This window comes from Didymella exigua (genome assembly GCF_010094145.1).
Source record: "Didymella exigua CBS 183.55 unplaced genomic scaffold M421scaffold_16, whole genome shotgun sequence".
NCBI classification, from domain to species: domain Eukaryota; kingdom Fungi; phylum Ascomycota; class Dothideomycetes; order Pleosporales; family Didymellaceae; genus Didymella; species Didymella exigua.
Genome location: NW_022984790.1, coordinates 102,257 through 121,494, shown reverse-complemented (window position 1 = coordinate 121,494; position 19,238 = coordinate 102,257). Strand labels below are relative to the sequence as shown.

Sequence of the window (19,238 nt, the reverse complement as noted above, 5' to 3'; positions counted from 1 at the left end):
TCTTCGATTTCGCCTTCCGGCGACGATGAGGAGAAGAGCGGCAAGATGGATAAACTGAAGGACAAGCTCAAGACCAAGCTCCACATTGGCTCTAAGGACCACTAGATGGTCGTCGAGGACGTCATAGAAACGGGTGGCGACGATGAATGAACATGATACCACGGTAATTTTGAGGGAAATGCGATGTAGGATACCCTTTAGTTGTGCGTAATGAACTCTTTTCAATCATCCCTGCTGTTCATGGATGAGTGAAGGTTGCGATAGCGGAGATGACCCTCAATTTGCCGAGAGCGGCCCCTTTCCACTGTGATTGGACCATCTAGACAATCGCTTTCCCGCGGTGCTCATTTGGGCCCCCCCTGTACGAAGTATGGTACCGAAAGGAACTCCACCAGATTATATGAAAGTCTACACCTACACCACACTCGCTCAGCTGCCACGCCGGCAAGATGCCTCGCTTCTCAGCGCGCAACATCATCGTCCTTGTTAACATCGTCCTGCTTACAGTCCTCTTCATCCACCTGAAAGACGTCTTCTGGGGCCGCGGCGCATCCCACGGCGCAAGCTCCCTCTTCGGCGGCGATGGTGAGGAATGGGACTACGGGAATGTAGACGATCGCGACGCCGTGCTGGGCCTCAACGGCATCAAGAGCGATAACGACTTCAGGAGCAAGGAGGGCAAGGATCTGCAGGTCAACGGCGCTGTAGCGTCTAGTCTAGTGGGTCAAGAGAAGAAGAAGAGGAAGACGGCCGTTGTGGTCGCGAGCCAGGCGAGTGAGAATGCCACGTGGATTGCCGAGGCATTCCCAGAGTGGGAGCAGAATGTATATCGCGTTGATGATTCGGCGGCCAAGTTGACGGTGCCGAAGAACAAGGGGAGGGAGAGCATGGTGTATTTAACGTACGTTTCTGTCGCATGGATACCCCCCAAGAACGTGCAGGCGCACGCTCTGCTGTCTTTGTCATGTTACATGTGTGCTGACGAGTGTACAGTTACATTATCGACAACTACGATAAACTCCCCGACAATATCCTCTTCATCCACCCCAACCGCTTCCAATGGCACAACGATGACCCCGACTACGACGGCCTGCCCATGCTACGACATCTCCAGCTCCCCTACCTCGAGGAACAGGGCTACGTGAACATCCGCTGCGCGTGGTCGCTCGGCTGCCCTGCGGAGATTAAGCCGCTGGCTGAAGAGGGCGAACACAGAGAGGCGGTGCATGCCGGCGGCGACTACAAGAAGGCGTTCCAAAGGCTGTTTCCGGATAAAGAGGTCCCGAAGGAGGTGGGTGTTAGCTGCTGTGCGCAGTTTGCGGCGACGAGGGAGAAGATTAGAGAGAAGAAGAGGGAGGAGTACGTTGGTTATAGGCAGTGGCTCATCGAAACAGAGTTGGAGGACAATATCAGTGGGAGAATTTTGGAGTACTCATGGCATAGTAAGTGGGATCGGGGTTGCGAGGTGTGCACCCCTCGTCCATGAGCGTGAAGCTAACATGTCGCAGTGGTCTTTGGCAAAGAGCCCGTTCACTGCCCAAGCGCAAAAGAATGCTACTGCAAAGTCTTCGGTCTCTGCCATTTAGAGTGCAGAGATCCTGGCAGCTGCGAAGGTCGGTACATTCTCCCACCCTTTTCGAGCCTGCCACAGGGCTGGCCGTTCGTAGGGTGGAAAGGCGAACCGAGAAAGAGAATGGGACCCGAGTGATGATCGCTTCTCTCTTGACCCACCCCAGTCTGCCACAAGGCTGGCCTTCCGTTGGCAGGACAGGCGGACCAAGGCGGAGGGTACGCATCCTTTCGACTACGATGACTACATCCAACCTCTTTCTCCGCCCGGACCCCAGAATCCAAAGCACCCCCGCCTCGCACTTTCTCTCGGTCAATTAGAGTTTGCAGCAAAACGCACTTCTGGACCTGGCCATGCGTGTTAGAGATGTCAGCACTGCGCTTCCATGGCGTATGTGCCACAAGCGTGAAGCGACTCTGGACCTGGTGTCACGATGCCCCCCGCTTGCGATCTGTTCCACAACTCCCCACCGGAATCACTTTTGGCGCAAGGTTGGTCGTTCGTTGGCTGGATAGGCGGACCAAGGAAGATTTCAGCAATGAAGAGTGATTCTTCAGCCTCCACATACTCTGGTCATCTTCCAGTCAACGATCAGATGCTTAACGGAGCTCACTTCTGTCTCGTTGAGGACGACCATGGGCAGTCAACAATGAAGCTCTTCTCCGCACTCGATGTAGGTGCGACCTCGTCATTTCGCAGTAGCATGCATCGTTCGCTTTTGCTGGATCGTTCTTCACCGATTTGAGCGCCATGGGACGCATTACTGTTTGAACAACAGGCTTTTCGAGTGATCTTTCACAAAATCAGCAGCCCACACATCGTGACCCACGTCGCGGTAGTACCACCACAAGTACCCTCGGTAAGCGCGGCATCCCATTCGTCTACATGTTATCTGCCAGGAACAGAATCCATGACAGGCCTGATATTGATATGCGCGCTGTCTCGTTGGGCGGGGTACCTGTGTACTTTCCAGACATTTGGCTGGATTTCCGCTTCCCCGCTGGGAGGCTTGACCCACTTCGCAACTGGCTATCGCAAGCCAGAATGGGCATCGGGGTTCGGCGAGGGGAAGGGCAAAGGGCCACTTACATGCCGGGGCACGCGCGGCGTTGAAGTGTATCAAAATGCTGTGCAGATGCTTCCATGTATAGTACATACACATCGACCACGGCATGCAGATCGATCCTATGACGAGCGACCAAATCGAATCGGGCCGCATGCCGGTTAGGTCCCATAGGCCGGTGGCCCCAGACCATTACGCTGGAATTGATCAAGCATCCGAAGTACAACCAACGGCCACATACCATGCACACGAACAATGCCATCTACTGGTTTCGCAATTTCTCAACCCTAATGACCTTCGAGGTGACACGGTACAAATATTTGTCTCACTATAGGGGATCGCTATTTGCAATGGTGGGAGCACAAGGCTGAGGCGGAGTAAATGTTGCTGATCGATCCGGTAAGCGCCTTCCTCATTCGTGCCAGCAGAGCCTCATGTAGTCACGGAACACCAAATTTCACACCGCTGGCGTCAGCTGCTCTTTCTTCATCGTCACTCGACCTTGACAGCATCTCAAATTCGCTGTCTGTCCAGACATCGCGACCAACAATATGAAGCACCATCTGCGTTGTGCATTTGGGCTCGTGTTCGACCGCCGTGAACCTGACCCATTTCCTTTCCTCGGGCTGAGGCTTCCATCTCAGCCTGACGCATTGATGGTGCATACCCCAGTCCGATCGCGGCTGTGATTCCTGACCCTTAGTGTTCGCTCTTGAGACACAATGATCTCCGCGCCGCTAGTTCCATCCTTCTTCATGCAGAGCCGCACACTTTTGCAATTTAGCAATGTCAATAAACACTGCGTATTCAATTGCCTGATGGCTTTCAGTTGCGCCCCCAATACACATTGCAAAAATCACTATCATTGTTGACACCTTCAGTCACTACTTCTTCAGTCATAGATAAGAATTCACCTCGACTCCTTATCGTGGCTTGACCGCTCGACCTTTGACAACTTTCATCCCAATCATCTGCAGATGACCTTCTTTGAGAATTTCTCATACGATGTCATCTTCGAACTCAATAAATATCTCAGCCTTGACGATGTCGTGCATCTTTCCCAGACATGCCGCCAATTGAGAGCGTCAATCTTCAGTAACGATCAAGTGGCAAGGCAGGTGGTCGGAGTGAGTATGAAGGATGCATACTTGACTTCTGGAGACTAACAATTCACACAGGCACATCATCTGTATACAGAAGAAGCATCCGAAGCCCAGCAAAAGATTTTTACGTATAGACACGCTTTATGTTCCATTTACGAAAGACGTCAGGCCTTCTCGGTTGCGCGGCCTTTCGCAGCACAAGTTGTTGGACAAGGACACTCCTTTCTCTATCGATGTGGAGTGCTATGCGCGAAACGAGACAGCACTATCTCTGTCACGAGCGTGCGATCTGCAGGGCCTAGCTTTGAGTTCAATCTTGGTCAACTGCTCCTCGATCATGAGGAGTATCATCTGGGTAACAGCTTTGAGATGATGTATTACAGTGAAGATCTCCTCGCTGTTCTTGTCGCAATCAATGAGCAAGAGAGCAATGGCGGTGATCCGCAAGAAAATTTCATCGTCCTTACAAGAACAACGCCAGGTCTGTCCGACAGGGAGCGTATTATCAGGGTGGTCTCAATTGGGCCAGCAGCAGACAGCTGTAGACTGTTTGTCCGCCATACTTCGAAGTACATGTACTTCGGCCTCCACAATACGCTAGGAAGGGATGGCCATCGCAAGTGGGTAATCAAGGGCTGCTCGTTAGACCCAGACGAGCCTGACAATGACATCTGGATGAACCCACCTCTTCTCATCGAAGACTTTCACGGCAATGATGTTGGGTCAACGGTTGCTTTCGAGATACATGATGGCTACTTTTACGCTGTCTCAAATCAGGGCACTTATGAGGTGGAAGAGGTCGACTGGACTTCTTTCTACCACTGTGTCAGGTTTCCCCTCGATAACAACGCCAAAGAAGCCGTGCAGAGAGACACACGCGTTTATCGTCGACAGCATGCTGAAGGCGCTATACACGACTCGTGGACGGACCTCACACTTCAGCACGACGAAGAGACCAATGAGCTTTACATTGTCGAGTCCAGGCGTGAATGGCTTGGAGCAACCTCAAAGCAAGCGAGAACGTTCTACACATCAAAGATCCAGTTTCCTACGTTTGTATTTGGAGACTTTATGCCAGATGTCGGCTCGTCAAGCAGCAGTACATCACAGCCCCGGCCGTTACCTGACAACGACATTCTAACAACTCTTCTTGGCTCTTCGCATAACGCAAATTATATGCCCACACCTGAGCAATACAGCTGGACACGACACCCCGAGTTTCCCACCAGTAATAGAAGCCCATTCACTCTTGCGAAAACAAAGTTCCGAGCATACAACTACTCCTGCTCTACCTTCTTAGATCTTGTAGAAGATGAAAATTGCTGCACCGATCGCTCACCAAATTCCCGACCCTGTCTCAGGCTGAGAATGGGAAGCCGGCGAGTTGCACCATCTGACACGCTTATCATCCAGAGTGGAAAAGGGAAGTATCCGGTCAAGCACAACGGCCCTATTGACCTCTCCCCGGCAGAGTACAGCCCCTACATAGACCACACGCACTACCGCTACCCCGAGATCAACATGTGGCCGCCACCACCCTCGACATGCCAATGCGCTGTGCGCCTTCATCGCATCATAAACCCCGTCTTCAGATCCAGTTCTACCTGGGGCGGAGGTGGTATCCAAGCCGTCTCCGATGAACGCAGTATTGTGTACATGGTCAAACCGAGCGGCGAGAACGTGGATAGTGCACTAGGCACCATTGTGCTAGTCGACTTCGGTCGTTCGAATGTGAATTTGCAAGCCGGAAACGACCTACGCTGGGAGCGCGGAGCTGGACAAGAAGCAAGATGCAGGGATGGCACGTGTGCGTAGGTGTCATCGCTCACCATATGACGGTCTCCTAGCAGTCTCTTCTGCAACGGTAGAGTAGCGACCACGACTTCAACGGCGATTGGGTCTCAAAAGGCAGGACACTGTGACTCGCATGCATGCGCACCACATTTGCCTGCTGTTGGGCTGCCATGCATAATGGCACGGCTCGTTAATTGTGAGGGTTTGGGCGTGGCTAGTCCCAGTCACGAGGCTGTAGGTGGGGAGAGTTAGGCCCCCGAATGAGGCTTACAAGGCTGGCGATGGAAGGCAACGGCGCGTAGGGCGGGTTTATTATCTAATTTGTTAAAATCCAAAGCATGCCTCAATGACGTCTAGACACCTGAGTCCGTGGATCCCGCACTGTGAATGTGTAAATGCAATTCCCATGTGGACGTTAGAGGCTTTCATGCTGTACTTTTGTTCGATAATTCGTGTACCAAATAGGAATCAACTTCTATATACCATCATTCATCATTTAAGTGTAGATCTCCTCAGTGAGAGCATTAAGCCCAACACCCTCCTTCGCGATATCCTCCTCCTTCAAGAACAGCAACGGCATCTCAACAAGAGTGCCACGGATCGTGCTAAGAAGCTCCTTGACCTCGTGCACGCCCTGCTCGCCCTGGCTGAAGTTCTCCGCCACGACGTGGCCCCACTTGTACAAGCTAGGCTTCTTGTTCTCCTTGTCCTGCTCGCTCTGCCCGAAGAAGCGGCTGTAGTACTCATCGTACTGCTTCCAGTTCTGGACCTCGTCCGAGGGTACGGGGTGGAAGATCTTGCCGAACGCCTGTGTGTTGGTGTTTGCGCGCCAATTCCACAGGTTTTGGAAGTCGTCGGAGAGCGGGTCTGCGACTTGATTGTCCATCTCTGAGCCCCAGTCGTACTGCTGCGGGACGGTAACGGGCTGCCAGTTGTCGTCGACGCCGTCGACTGGCTGGTGCTTCAGAAGGCCGAGATGCTTGCGGAAGATCTCGCGGCGCAGAGAGGAAGCGAAGCGCGAGACTTGGTAGGGGCGGCCGTCCATGTACGAGTCGACCATGTCGGGATCGCGGATGATGATTGCAATTTCTGAGTCGTGGTCGCCGAGCTGTGAGCGGTCGTTCAAGTTGGCGGAGCCACAGATAACGGTTGTGTCGTCGGCAATGAGCAGCTTGGTGTGGATGTACAGCTCCTCGCTAACGAAGGCATCCATCTCATCGACAGCACCACCTTCCCAAGGAACATTGCGGATGTCTTCGCCATTGAGCATGTAGCACTCGCAGACTGAGTCCCAACGTCCGTCCCCGAGACCTTGACGGCCACCAATGTTCTGCGCTTCTTGCTGGTAGCGGTTGTAGTCGGACTGCCTGCCGTCGTTCGGCACACCTCCATCCTGTGCGGCGTCCATCTCGTACTGCTGCTGGGGTGGTCGACCACCGCCATCCATCTCGTAGACGCCATACTCGGCGGTCGGCGGAGGACGGTAGGCTTGATAGTCTCGTGTGCCCTCGTGGGCAGCATCGAAACCTTCACTAGCCTGTGCGTAAGATACGCCCGAGCGCTGCTCAGCTTCCTGCATAACCTTGCTGGCGTTGATACGATCGTAGCTGCGAAGGTTGTAAAACCTGATGTAGTCCATCGGGTTGAAGCCAGCCTTTGCGATCTCCTCGTAGATAGAGTGTCCACCACGATTGATTGAGTCGTACTGGAATTCCATGATAGCTCTTGTACCCAAGGCCTCGTCAAGCTTAAGGTCACCAGCAAAAGCTGGAACAGCTGGAATGACCACGATCATCTTATACTTCTCACCGTTGCGAGCAGCACGAATGATACGCTCAACGATAGCCGCACCAACCTGGTTCTTAATTGGACGTTGCTTGTCCCCAGTGGCTGTGATGAAGAACTGGTTCTCGATGTAGACGAAGTGCTGACTGTCCCTGATGGTCTCGATGTAGGCGTTTTGGATCGAGTGCTCGGTTGAGATGTTGTGACTCCATTTAGTAGAGCTGCGAGTGATCTGAGCATCAATGTTGGCCCGCTGCGCACCGTGTTCAGCATGCGACTGATACTGCTGCTGTTCGTGTGCGCCGCCGTAGTGCTCCTCGTATTCCTCATGAACGCGGTTATACATCTTCTGCCGAAAACCGCCGCCACGGCCGAACAGACCTCGCTCGCCCTCCTCACCATCACCGCCAAATCCTCGAGAACCTTCCTCGCCCTCCTCAAACTCGCGTTGCTGAGGTGGTGGATACTCGCCACCCTGTTGGGCGCCGCTTGTTGTATCCGGAAGTCTGAGATACCTTGTTGACTTGTGTGAGTACTTCTCGTCGTAAATGAAGTTCCAGCGCTGGGTGAAATGGGTGCGAAGATCCTGAACAACGGGACCGCGCAAATTGAGGGCTACATCAGACCAGCCCATGCGAGAGCTCTGTGTCCTATCCAGCTTGTTCTCCTCCCAGTGGTCGACACTGACGAAGTCTGCGGCGGTGTTAGCCCACACCATTTGCCACGTCGCAAGCTGATCTTCAGTACTTACCTAGCATACGGGCGTTGTTAAAGTCCTGGCCGGGGAACACGATGCGATCAAGACTGCCAGGGTGTGCATCCGCGATCGGATGGGAGTTGGTATCCCAACGTCCGTAGCACAGATCTAGTCCACCCATGAATGCAATGTTTCCATCGATCAAGCAAAGCTTTTCGTGATGTGCCCAGTATAAGACTGTATCGCCAGTCGAACCGTAGATGCTCTTGAGACCATCGAGAGGCAGCTGAGCAATCTTCGCCGGCGAAAAGCTCATGTTCTTGATGGTGTTAAAGAACTGCCCAGATAGAACTGAGGCATCGGGTGTGTGATCGGGGTGCCTAAAGACACCGATGTTCTGGTGGAGATCCTCCAAATGGTGCTTTGTGTGAGCACTCGAGACTGTTATAGGTGGTGCAATCAGCGGGTTTGTCCTTTCCACTTCCTCAAGGGATTTGAATATAACGTCGAGACCGACTCGAGTAAGGCCTTTCGTGACAGGGTCCGTTGAGTGTGGCAATAGAGAATGTAGATAATTGGGCAACAATGGATTCAACTTACGCGTCAAAGCCTGGGTGACTTCTTTGTAGACTATAACGTTGACTCTGACACCGCGCTCGGCAGCAGCCAGAAGCATCCGGTCGACACGGTACTGCTGGTTCTTGGCCGGAGGTCGCCTGAGGTAGAGCTCTGGGGACAGCCACCAATCCAAGATCCAGATCGATTCACGAGCCTGTTCCAATGCAACCGATACGGCGTGCATGTACGAAGCTCCGTCGACGTACCACTTGATGTCATTGCCGTGACGCTCGGGAGCGAAGCTCAAGAAGCGGTGTTGGTTGTGGTATTCTTGTCCGGGTTGCGGCTCGCCCTGCTGCTGCGCCTGAGCAGGTGCATCGTTCTTTCCTGAGAAGGAGTCTTTGAGCTCGGCGCCGATCTTGTGAACCTCCTTGTGGAGCTTGTCAAAGAGGAAGGACATGCCGCCAGAATTAGATGAGCCTTGTTGAGGCTGCGAAGACTGGCAAATGTATTAGAGAAAGGTCGTGTGGGAAGAGTAATGAGCTGCGCACTAGAAAGCCGCAGCGGGAGCTCAGCAAGGTTAACAGCAGACTAGGATGCAAGAAGACGGGCCCCGCGAGGGGCTAGTCAGGCTCCATAGTGTTACAGCCCTGAGACCAATGACAGCATTGTGGTTGAGAGAGCACCTACCTCCTTCTTGCCTCCAAAGAAGCGCCGGCCCATGTCTCCAACGAAGCCGCGGTCTCCCTCCTGTCCTTCGCCCTGGCCATGGTAATCGCCGTACGCCAGGTCATCGTCCCTACGCGACATCTTGAACGGTAGGAAAATTGCTAAGATTCCCTTAATCCCTATTGGAACTCCAGCGACATGTGCTATGCGAAGCTCGAGGCGGTGATGACGCGGGGTTGAAGGTGGGGCACATCCAATTCAGCAGGGCGCAGCAGCTGAGACATTACAGTCGCCAACAACCAGGCTGCAAAACGTGTAATGCGAAAGGACTGGGCAATGGAGACAGCAGACAACCTGTCGTACGATTATATTGGTGCATTTGTTCATCTACGAACCGATTCAAGCTTCCGGCAGTTAGCTTGGCCCCTCTCCCCCGCACATGGTAAGCTCCCGCTTCCATCTCCAGCTCCTGTGCACCTTCCCTCTTCTAGCCTTGCCGTTTACGCGTGTTAGCACACCGCGGAGATACATCTGCCGTATCTCCAGGCCCAGATCTCTACAGCGACTCTACATGGGCATAGACTCGGACTGACGGGTCCAAGACATTGCTGGTGCGGAGATAGGTACGTCATGTTACATGTAGATCAATCTATTAGACTTCAGCAATCGGACAGCTCAACGGTCCCGTCTTATCTTTCCCCTCTCTATCACACCTGCAGCTGTATAGTAGTTATAAATCTTCAAGGAATCCACGATCATGTCTTCCGTATCCCGTCTCGCAGTTTCTGCCCGTCTCGCATCTCGCGCAATTGTTCCCGCGAAAGCTCCATTGCGACCAGCAGCTTTCACAGCTACGCGGTGCTTCCATTTCACACCAGCAAAGATGTCTCAACACCCAATTGCGACGCTTCAGGTATGTTTAGGTTCTCTGCTTTCGTGCTGTAGCTGACAGCCAGTAGGAAGATCTGATCCCCAGGCTCCCTCCCTCCTCGCCCACTCTCTTCGAGGCCAAGAAGAAGAAGAACCTCAGCTTCGAAGCTATTGCCAAGGAAGTTGGTCGCGATGAGGTAGCAATCGCCGCTTTGTTCTACGGACAGGCGATGGCCTCGCCAGAAGACATTCAGAAGCTGTCGAAAGTCCTCGACATTCCCACCGAAACACTTGAATCGCAATTGTCTGGCTTTCCCGACCGCGGCCGATCGCTCGAGATGCCTCCCAAGGACCCGCTCGTATACCGCTTGTATGAGATCGTGCAGAACTATGGATACGCGTACAAGGCTGTACTGAACGAGAAGTTCGGTGATGGTATCATGAGCGCCATCTCATTCTCGACGAAGATTGAGAAGGAAACTGACGAGAAGGGTGAATGGGCAAAGATTACGCTGAGGGGCAAGTGGTACGTATTGTCGAGCACGATTGAGGGATTTGACTTACTAATTACTCCAGGTTGCCATACTCGCGTTTCTAGAGTAGCAACAACGTTGATGATAGTACATTAGGATGTGTTGCGATAAAAACATTGATGGTTCTCCTTTCCCTCTTGAGTCGCTCATACCCGTCGTCTCTTTCTAGCTATCCCAAGTGTGCAGTAAGATGAGGCAGAGTACAGATGTGAATACGCTGCCCAATAGTATGGAATGGCCTGCCGAAGGGTATAAATATCCACGAGGTTATCGATCGCGCCTTGAAAAAATGTTGGAGCAGTGCTTGATTGTACCCTCATCTTGTTTGGGTGCGTACCTCTTAGGCCGCAATCCAACCACTCCTTCCCTGCGTCACTCCAGCTTGACTCTCACCTTGCTCACCCCAATTCCGTTTGATCTGCCTCATACTAACTGCCTGGAAGCTCCCTCATCCTCGGCACTGTTTCTCAACCATCTTCACACCGCTCACTTCACATCAAGCTGCAACTCTTTTTTTGCGCTTAACCTTCGCCAATCACTCGCTCGCTGCAAGCAAGCGCTCACTTCACGACAGGTCACTAGTACCAGGGACCTTACAGTCGCTCAGCAGAGCCAATTTGCCGCTACAGCGTGGGTCGATGGCCCAGTCATTCTCGAGTCGCTACTGATGATGACAGCAACCACCACGAGCAGCCACAGCGTTCACCATGCCCGCAATCACGGTTCCAATGAGGGTCAAGTGCACGTACAAGACCTGCGACCTGCAATTTGAGAGCGAGAAGGCCATGAAGAGACACAAGAAGTACGATGATGACCACGAGTACTGTGACAAGTGCGACGAGGACTTCGAGACGTATGACGAACTCGCCCACCACAAGATCCTTCGACCTGATTTCCACCACAAGGCTTGCCGTGTCTGTGGCCAGGAGTTTAAGTCCGAGTCTGGCCTAAAGCGTCATATCGAGCTGGTGACTACCCCATCGTTCCCTCATTTTAGATTGAAATTAACGGAAACAGTCTCATAGGGTCGACCAGAAGCTGACTTGTATTGGCTGCAAAAGGTCCTTCTATCGAGCCTGCCTGTTCATCGAGCACCTTGAGTTCGGCTACTGCGACGTCATCGCCGCTTCTCAGTTCCAAGGCCACGTTGTTCACAAGCACTTGGTCACAACACTGCTGAAGGACGGCGATGCTTACAAACGCTTCCAAGCTAAGCAAGCCATGTTTGAAGCAGCCCACGGCGACTTTGAGGAAGAAGGCGGCATCTGCCTCGATGGCCCCATGGACAGGGACGAGGAAGTGGAAGTCCCTTTCGCTGCCCTTCAGCCTGAAATTCATGTTACGCCCATCCATACTCCATACCCACCACTCCCTTCACAAGCTCGAGTTTCAGGCTACATCGTTGACGAGGTTGCATCCACGATTGGCACCATGTCTATCGATGACGAAGACAACGACAACAGCACCGTAGAAGGAGCACATAGCTCTGCCACACCCTCCGCGTACGGTGGCTCTGCGTACGCTGCGTCTACATCGGCTGCCCGCAAGGAAAAGGTCTGGGTCAATCGCAACGGCAAGTCAGCTAGTAGTGCTCTCTTCCCCAACGCAAAGCCGACCCCAGCGTATGAAGAGTTCTCTGTCGCTGCACACGATGCGCAGATGGAGCGCGAGCACGGCATTAACATCATGAAGACGCGTTTCTGGGACCCTATGAGCGCCGACTGGAACCCAGAGCGCTTCTACGACTCTGTCATCGACAAGTACAACTGTCCGTTCGTCTGCGAGATCACATTCGCTACGCCTGCCGACCTCAACCATCACATCAACAGTGATCACCGCCTGACTCGCATGAAGTGCCCGTACTGCCTCAAGTACTTCAAAAGTGCCACGGCATTAATGGCGCACTGCGAGAGCCGCGGTTCCAAGTGTCAGATCAACAAGGCAGACAACTTCAACATCTTCCTTGACAGGCTATCCGGCGGCTTTCTCGGCGTCAACGAGGAGGTCCGGCCTGACCATCTCAACAACCCCACGGCCATGGTCAGGAACCCCGACACAGGCAGGATGGAAGTGTACAAGCCTCCCGTTGCCTCGTACCTTCAGTACATAGTCACGACGCCTCCGGACTGGAAGGGGCCTAGCAAGGCTGGCGTCCAGATGGGCTTTGGTGCGCAGCAGAGCCAGTGGTAGAAACACCAAGTGGAGATGGAGTGGAGGAGCGGACACGCACAAGGGCGGCATGCTGTGTGGCAGGGTTGCTGCGCCGGGCATGTCAAGCTCAGCAAAGACAGAGTAGTTCATGGGCGGGGAACAACGGGAAGCCGGCGACGTTGTGGTGACGGTGGCCCGTGGGGAACTTGCTTTGAATGTTTCGGGTCCTGCGTTGCTCAATGAAACGTAGGAGTAGCATGGCTTAGTTCTTAGCCTAAGAGGGCTGTCACGTAGCTGAACAGGAGTGTATTTGAGCCTCATCCGTGTCTATGTGAAGCTTGCGTGGGCAAATCTATACTTAGCATGACATACGTACTGCGCGTGGAGATGGCAAGCGTCACAGGACGGCGTTTGTTCAAAGCGCGCTGCAGAGTGCGGACCAAGCCACTGCAGATCGCGAAGTTTCAGGCTAGCTGGCAGGGGAGTACAGGCTAGAGGCTGTGCAGCCACCCCGAACGGCTTGCGTAGCCGTCAGCCTCTCTCGAACTCGACGCTTCACTCCGCTCGCTGCGGGAGACAAGTCTTGTTGTACCTACAGCGCTACCGTCTTGGAAATCCTCGCGCTCATTCCCCGCCACATCTGCAGCGACAGCCAAGAGCTTCCGAACCCCGGCGCCTGCCTGCCACCGCTGCAGCCTCATAGTCGACCTCGGTCGCACCTACCTGCACCTTTCTTCTCACACACCACACACGACTCACACAATGGCGGCGAACGAGTACTACAACAACAACTCCTCCTACCCACCCACGGGCCCTGCGACAGGGCATGCTGCCAGTCCGCACGACCGAACAGACGGGCCGCTACCGCCCGTGCCAGGCAAGCAGTCGCAGCACGCCGTCTCGCCTGTCTCCTCGCCCTTTGAAGACACCAACTACCCGCCCTACCCGCCCGCCGGCAACAACGCCACACAGTCATCGGGCGCTCTTGGCGGCTATCCAGACACGTCGTACCACGGGCCGCCGCAGTACGCGCAGAACACGTCTGCTTCACCGTACGACACACCGTCGGCGCATGGGCATAACGACCCCTTCGCCGACCAAAACGCCATTCCGCTGCAGCAAAAAACGAGCGGGATGAGCCAGCAACCGCTCGCATACAACGCAGACCCGGAGGGACGGTATCCTGCGCCGGAGAAGAGGAGGAGGAAGCACAGGAAGAAGAAGGAGGGCTGGTTCAGCGGGCGAATAACATGGGTCGTCTACATCCTCACCACTGTCCAGATTGGCGTCTTCGTGGGCGAGCTGATCAAGAACGGCATTCTCACCGGGTCGCCCATCCAGACCAAGCCCAACTTCAACATCATGATCGGGCCCTCGCCCTACGTCTTGATCAACATGGGCGCCCGCTTCACGCCCTGCATGCACAACATCAAGAAAATCATCGAAGGAGGGATCACATCTTGGCCCTGCCCCAACACGACCTCGCTGGATGCCGGCAGTCTGACCTGCTCACTCAACGAATTCTGCGGCCTTGGTGGTGTCCCAGACCAGAGCGATGTGAAAGACTTCAGGGACCGCTCCAAGGAGCCGAACCAGTGGTACCGCTTCATTGTCCCCATGTTCCTCCACGCAGGTCTCATTCACATTGGCTTCAATATGCTGCTCCAACTGACGCTGGGCCGGGACATGGAGAAAGAGATTGGGCCCATAAGATTCTCCCTGGTCTACTTCAGCGCTGGAATTTTCGGCTTTGTGCTGGGCGGCAACTACGCTGCGGATGGCATCACCTCGGTCGGTGCATCCGGCTCGCTCTTTGGCATCCTAGCACTCACGCTCCTCGATCTCTTCTACAACTGGTCCTCGCGCCGCTCGCCTGTGAAGGACCTGCTCTTCCTACTCCTCGACATTGCCATCGCCTTTGTCCTCGGCCTGCTCCCCGGTCTCGACAACTTCTCCCACATCGGCGGTTTCCTCATGGGCATCGTGCTGGGCATCTGTCTCTTGCACTCGCCTCACGCGCTGCGCGAGCGCACAGGCGAAGATGAGCCGCCGTACACCAGTGTGGATAATCCGATTCACGATCCGCAGACGGACCCCACGCACCCGCCCATGGCGAGCAAGAGCCCCGTGGTCGGACTCAGCCAGTTTGCCAAGCAGCCCATGAGCTTCTTCAAAGGGCGCAAGCCGCTGTGGTGGGCGTGGTGGATTCTGCGCGCCGGTGGTCTCGTTGCAGCTTTTGTTGGCTTCATTCTCCTGCTCAGGAACTTTTACGAATGGCGCAACACTTGCTCCTGGTGCAAGCACCTTACGTGCTTGGTAAGTTTTCGATCCGTCTTTTCAACCAGAGCCCATTGCTAACAGGCTCACAGCCCATCAAGACGAACGGAGTAGAGTGGTGCGATATTGGCGGTCTGAACTTGACAACCACTTCAAATCAGAGTTCGAAGAGAGAGGTCGGATTTGACATGGCCGCGTATGCTTTGGACAGCTTCGCTGGGTCTTACTAGGGACTTGGGGATTTGGTGTCTTGAACAGCAGCTTGAACACTGCTGCTATGGAGAAGGGAGGAATATGCATACAGCCAGGCGTCTATATATCTTAGCATTAGCGAGTGGTGTCAGTGAACTATCATGCGACACGGCCAAGACTCTGCACCAGACACTCTGGTCATGATCAAGAATTGTACAATTACTGTGTTTGGAGCGCTACTTGCTTTTTTGTAGTTCTTGCATCCCATTCAGCGTACAATATTGCCGTCTCCTTTCGTACAGCAGAGCTCCGCACTCCCGAGCTGCATCCCTGCACCCACGTCACCTCCGTCAACAACACCGACGCATTCACAGCCACAACCCCCTCACGCCTCGATGGCACCGCACACGACACCACGCCCGCCGTGATGGAAGTCCGCCGCGACCCGCGCTCTTTCCTCTTCTTCATCATCCTGCTGCTCCTCATCAACTCGCCGGAACCGCAGCAGCAGTCGTTCAACACGCGCACCCGCTACGACGAGCTGATCCCGCGCGAACACGCCCAGCTCGACATCCTGAACCGCACGCGCTACGGAGACTTTAACCCGCGGCACAGGAAATGGCTCAACGTCAGCGGGTGCCGTGACGAAGACGGATTCGCATGGGACTTGCTGCCTGGCGTGATAGCCAAGGCGAACACCCACGGAGAGCGGGCGCTGGGCACGGCGTGGGCGGGCGTACTGGACGGCTCGATTCTCGGCCAGGAGCGCGACGCCCTGCCGCTGTATAGGAACCTGAGCGGCTATGTCCAGGGCGAGTGGGTCCGCGATGCGAGCAGCCGCCTCAGACACCCCGGCGATATGGGCAACACGACGCATCCCGCCAGAGACCCGTTCACGAATGCGGCCATGGGCTTTGATCGCAATCTTACGGGGCCGAGTGGCAGGTTTCGGGTGCACATCACGGAGCTCGAGGACAAGATGCGGATGGATGTGAACAAGACGATTTCCGAGGTTAGTGCCAAGGTTGTGGTTGGGGACGACGAGAGCTTTGGGGGGAACTGGTGGGAGTTTTATGTGCATGGTGTGCATTTCAGGGACAGCGGGCATGCCGTGCTGACGACGACGAGCGAGCGCTTTGCGGGCATCTTTGCGCTGCCGCATTTCCAGCTCTCGCGCGCGCTGCACGATACCTCCCAGCACTTTCTGAACTGGACCATCCTTGAGACCATCGAGCGGCAGATACATCGACCGTTTCCTGTCTGGAACCCCTGGACGAGCTTGCCTGCTGGGTCCAACGACGACATGATGGGCGTGGCGCATCACTGCGAGTTTGTTCTCTACCTGCAGCAGCCGCCGAGTGCGCAGACTGTCGACATGGACTGGCTTGAACACGAGATGCGCTTCCCCACCGGTGCACCGCTGGGCCATCGCTCGCAGCTCTCCATGTCCATGGTGGGCTTCTCGCCAGATTGCGGATATGTGATCGAGTCAAAAGGACCGCCAGGCTATCCTCCCTCGGAAGCCATGCATCTCGCTGGCTCCAAGACGGAGGAGTACAACGACCGAGCGCGACACAGTATCGTGGCCTTTGCCATAGCTCTCGCCTTCCAGCTGTCCTTTCTGATCAAGCAGATGAAGGAGACAGCAACCCCGTCCATGCGCAGCCGTGTCAGCTTCTACACCATCGCCATGATGGCGCTGGGCGACGGCTTCACGTTCCTAGTCCTCATCTTCATGTATCTCTTCCTAGGCACCGCGCAGCTAGCCATGTATAGCATCGCCTTTGTCGCTCTCTTCAGTGTGCTCGCACACCTGCGCTTCCTGATGGACATCTGGACTGTGCAAGCCGCCGAACGCGCGCGCCAGGAACGACAACAGGCTCCATCCGCACCGACACCGCCGCCAGCCCCTACACCAGCGGCATCAGAGCCTTCAAACGACCTCCCTCTCGCAGCCGACGCTTTCGGCACCCCGGCAACCATCTCCCGCCCCCCTCCCAATGCACCTCCTGGTCTTCCCCTCCCAGCGATTGCACCCGCACCCCGTCCTCCTCCGCGTCCACAGACGCCTATCCTGATCGCACCGGACCAAGACGACCCGCTTTCCGATGACGACGCGCCCTTGCTACCCACACGGAACCCAGCAACTGCCCCCGCCCCCGTCCCGGCGCCCGCCAACCCCCGCGCCGAATTCGGAGCCCTATACTCACGCTTCTGCCTCCTGCTTATCATAACATTCTTCGTTTCGATCCAGTTCGCCACCGCGCGCACCCTCTACCGTCGAATCTACTTCAGCCTGCTTTCGTTCCTCTACGTCTCCTTCTGGGTTCCTCAAATATACCGCAACGTGCAGCGCAACTGCGGGCGCGCACTGCGATGGGACTACACGATAGGCACATCGCTCACGCGGCTCGTGCCGCTCTTATATTTCTACCTCGAGGCGGACAACGTGCTGTTCGCCGCGACGGACTGGCAGGTTGCAGCTGTGCTGGCGGGCTGGGTGTGGGTGCAGATGGTCGCGCTCGCCAGCCAGAACATCCTGGGCCCGCGGTTCTTCGTGAGAGAAGGCTGGGCGCCGCCCGCGTATGACTACCATCCCATCCTCCGCGAGGACGAGGAGGGCGCGCTGCTCCCGCTTAACGTGACGACGGCCTCAGACGACGCCATCGACGGCGCCGAGGCGGGCAGCAGGAGCGCCGCGGAGGCCAGGGATAAGGGCAGGAAGGTGTTCGACTGCAGCATCTGCGCCAACGATATCGAGGTCCCTGTCGTGCCTGCTGGCGCGGACGAGAGCACCGTTGCGGGCATCGCGGGCACGGGCATGGTGCTGCAGAGACGCATGTATATGGTCACCCCGTGTCGACATATCTTCCACGCCAACTGTCTCGAGGGCTGGATGCGGTATCGACTCATTTGTCCAAACTGTAGGGAGGCACTTCCTCCTCTGTAGTCCACAAATCGAGCCATTTTCGTCACATGAGTTTCGTCTTCATCTGAACGTGGGTGCTGTTCGCGGCCTGCACAAGGCTGGACGAAGCGCGAGTGCACGTGCAGCCCACTAGCGCGTCCTGACTGGCACTCCAAAGCTCAACCGCATCAGCTCTCCTCCACAACCACCATGCCGTCAGACTACACCACAGCAGGCGGCGGCCTGAAGCTAAAAGGTGCCGGCGGCATCGACAAGAAGAAAAAAAAGAAGCGGCCCAAGCCCACCGACACCGCCTCGCACACGACAGCCGTGGAAAAGCGCGCCGCACACGCCGAACCCGCGGACTCCCCCGGCCGCGCTTTGTCGCCCGAGACGGCGGAGCAGGTGCTCAGAGACGCCGGTGGCAGGACGAAAACGGAGGCTGAGAAGCGCCATGAGGAATACAGGCGCAAGCGGCTCGAGGAGAAGATGAAGAGGGAGGGTGTCAAGACGCATAAGGAGAAGGTCGAGGAGCTTAACAAGTATCTGAGTGGACTGAGTGAGCACCATGATATGCCCAAGATTGGACCTGGTTAAGGCGGGTGTGTGGTGCGGATGAGACACTACGTTACGATGCCGTGTCTGTCAATCGCAACGGCGCGCGACGAGCCTGGAATGCATTGGCTGCTGCCGCAGGATGTATGTGATCACGACCCCGTGCCGGGACTTCACGCTTTCTACTTGCCGCCCGCATACAGCGATGCAGAGACAGGCCCGGGTTGCTTCCAGTACAACTTGCACACCGCCCGCCACACACGGGCGTAGCCTCATCCGTGCATCGCAGCATTCAGCCTAGGCTACCTCTTGCCGCTTTGGAAGACAGATCGATCGCATCAATGTTATTCACTTTGCAGGCCGCTGCACGCTTGTGCATTCCACGATATTCCTTTGCTTGCTTGTCGCTTTTCTGAGTCTGTCCAGCTTTCAGACTGCAGCCTCGTTACTACCAGTACCCCAACGGCGACACCGTGCGCGAGGACCCGGAGGTCAAGTCCTTGAGACACGTGC

At 55.4% G+C, this 19,238-nt stretch overlaps 9 protein-coding genes across 9 annotated transcripts; 7 read left to right on the top strand and 2 right to left on the bottom strand.

The window, feature by feature from the left end:
• Positions 1 to 337: 337 nt before the first annotated feature.
• Positions 338 to 1,856, top strand: M421DRAFT_170034 (uncharacterized protein). The gene is made up of 3 exons (XM_033587765.1): positions 338 to 901; positions 994 to 1,442; positions 1,509 to 1,856. Exons 1-3 carry the CDS (start codon positions 450 to 452, stop codon positions 1,706 to 1,708), a joined length of 1,101 nt encoding a protein of 366 aa, XP_033447811.1. The 5' UTR covers positions 338 to 449; the 3' UTR covers positions 1,709 to 1,856.
• A 254-nt stretch (positions 1,857 to 2,110) lies between these two features.
• M421DRAFT_170072 (uncharacterized protein) lies at positions 2,111 to 2,902 on the bottom strand. Its single transcript, XM_033587766.1, has one exon. It carries the CDS (start codon positions 2,787 to 2,789, stop codon positions 2,331 to 2,333), a length of 459 nt encoding a protein of 152 aa, XP_033447810.1. The 5' UTR covers positions 2,790 to 2,902; the 3' UTR covers positions 2,111 to 2,330.
• Positions 2,903 to 3,610: 708 nt separating this feature from the next.
• Positions 3,611 to 5,551, top strand: M421DRAFT_101539 (uncharacterized protein; the record flags this gene model as incomplete). Its single annotated transcript, XM_033586654.1, has 2 exons — positions 3,611 to 3,760; positions 3,812 to 5,551. 2 exons carry the CDS (start codon positions 3,611 to 3,613, stop codon positions 5,549 to 5,551), a joined length of 1,890 nt encoding a protein of 629 aa, XP_033447809.1.
• A 392-nt stretch (positions 5,552 to 5,943) lies between these two features.
• Positions 5,944 to 9,479, bottom strand: M421DRAFT_421396 (phospholipase D active site motif protein). Its single transcript, XM_033592812.1, has 4 exons — positions 9,261 to 9,479; positions 8,613 to 9,069; positions 8,067 to 8,453; positions 5,944 to 8,008 (listed from the first exon to the last, which is right to left on the bottom strand). Exons 1-4 carry the CDS (start codon positions 9,378 to 9,380, stop codon positions 6,027 to 6,029), a joined length of 2,946 nt encoding a protein of 981 aa, XP_033447808.1. The 5' UTR covers positions 9,381 to 9,479; the 3' UTR covers positions 5,944 to 6,026.
• Positions 9,480 to 9,653: 174 nt separating this feature from the next.
• Positions 9,654 to 11,010, top strand: M421DRAFT_421395 (cyanate hydratase). Its single transcript, XM_033592811.1, has 3 exons — positions 9,654 to 10,152; positions 10,199 to 10,635; positions 10,686 to 11,010. The coding sequence occupies exons 1-3, from the start codon at positions 9,997 to 9,999 to the stop codon at positions 10,705 to 10,707; spliced, it is 615 nt and encodes a 204-aa protein (XP_033447807.1). The 5' UTR covers positions 9,654 to 9,996; the 3' UTR covers positions 10,708 to 11,010.
• Positions 11,011 to 11,312: 302 nt separating this feature from the next.
• On the top strand, positions 11,313 to 12,832 carry M421DRAFT_101536 (uncharacterized protein; the record flags this gene model as incomplete). Its single annotated transcript, XM_033586653.1, has 3 exons — positions 11,313 to 11,342; positions 11,383 to 11,610; positions 11,660 to 12,832. The coding sequence occupies 3 exons, from the start codon at positions 11,313 to 11,315 to the stop codon at positions 12,830 to 12,832; spliced, it is 1,431 nt and encodes a 476-aa protein (XP_033447806.1).
• A 498-nt stretch (positions 12,833 to 13,330) lies between these two features.
• Positions 13,331 to 15,496, top strand: M421DRAFT_421393 (rhomboid-domain-containing protein). Its single transcript, XM_033592810.1, has 2 exons — positions 13,331 to 15,109; positions 15,163 to 15,496. Exons 1-2 carry the CDS (start codon positions 13,556 to 13,558, stop codon positions 15,298 to 15,300), a joined length of 1,692 nt encoding a protein of 563 aa, XP_033447805.1. The 5' UTR covers positions 13,331 to 13,555; the 3' UTR covers positions 15,301 to 15,496.
• Positions 15,497 to 15,689: 193 nt separating this feature from the next.
• On the top strand, positions 15,690 to 18,212 carry M421DRAFT_65022 (uncharacterized protein; the record flags this gene model as incomplete). The annotated part of the gene is made up of 1 exon (XM_033596211.1): positions 15,690 to 18,212. One exon carries the CDS (start codon positions 15,690 to 15,692, stop codon positions 18,210 to 18,212), a length of 2,523 nt encoding a protein of 840 aa, XP_033447804.1.
• Positions 18,213 to 18,296: 84 nt separating this feature from the next.
• M421DRAFT_170006 (DUF1754-domain-containing protein) lies at positions 18,297 to 18,918 on the top strand. Its single transcript, XM_033587764.1, has one exon. It carries the CDS (start codon positions 18,381 to 18,383, stop codon positions 18,765 to 18,767), a length of 387 nt encoding a protein of 128 aa, XP_033447803.1. The 5' UTR covers positions 18,297 to 18,380; the 3' UTR covers positions 18,768 to 18,918.
• Positions 18,919 to 19,238: the final 320 nt, after the last annotated feature.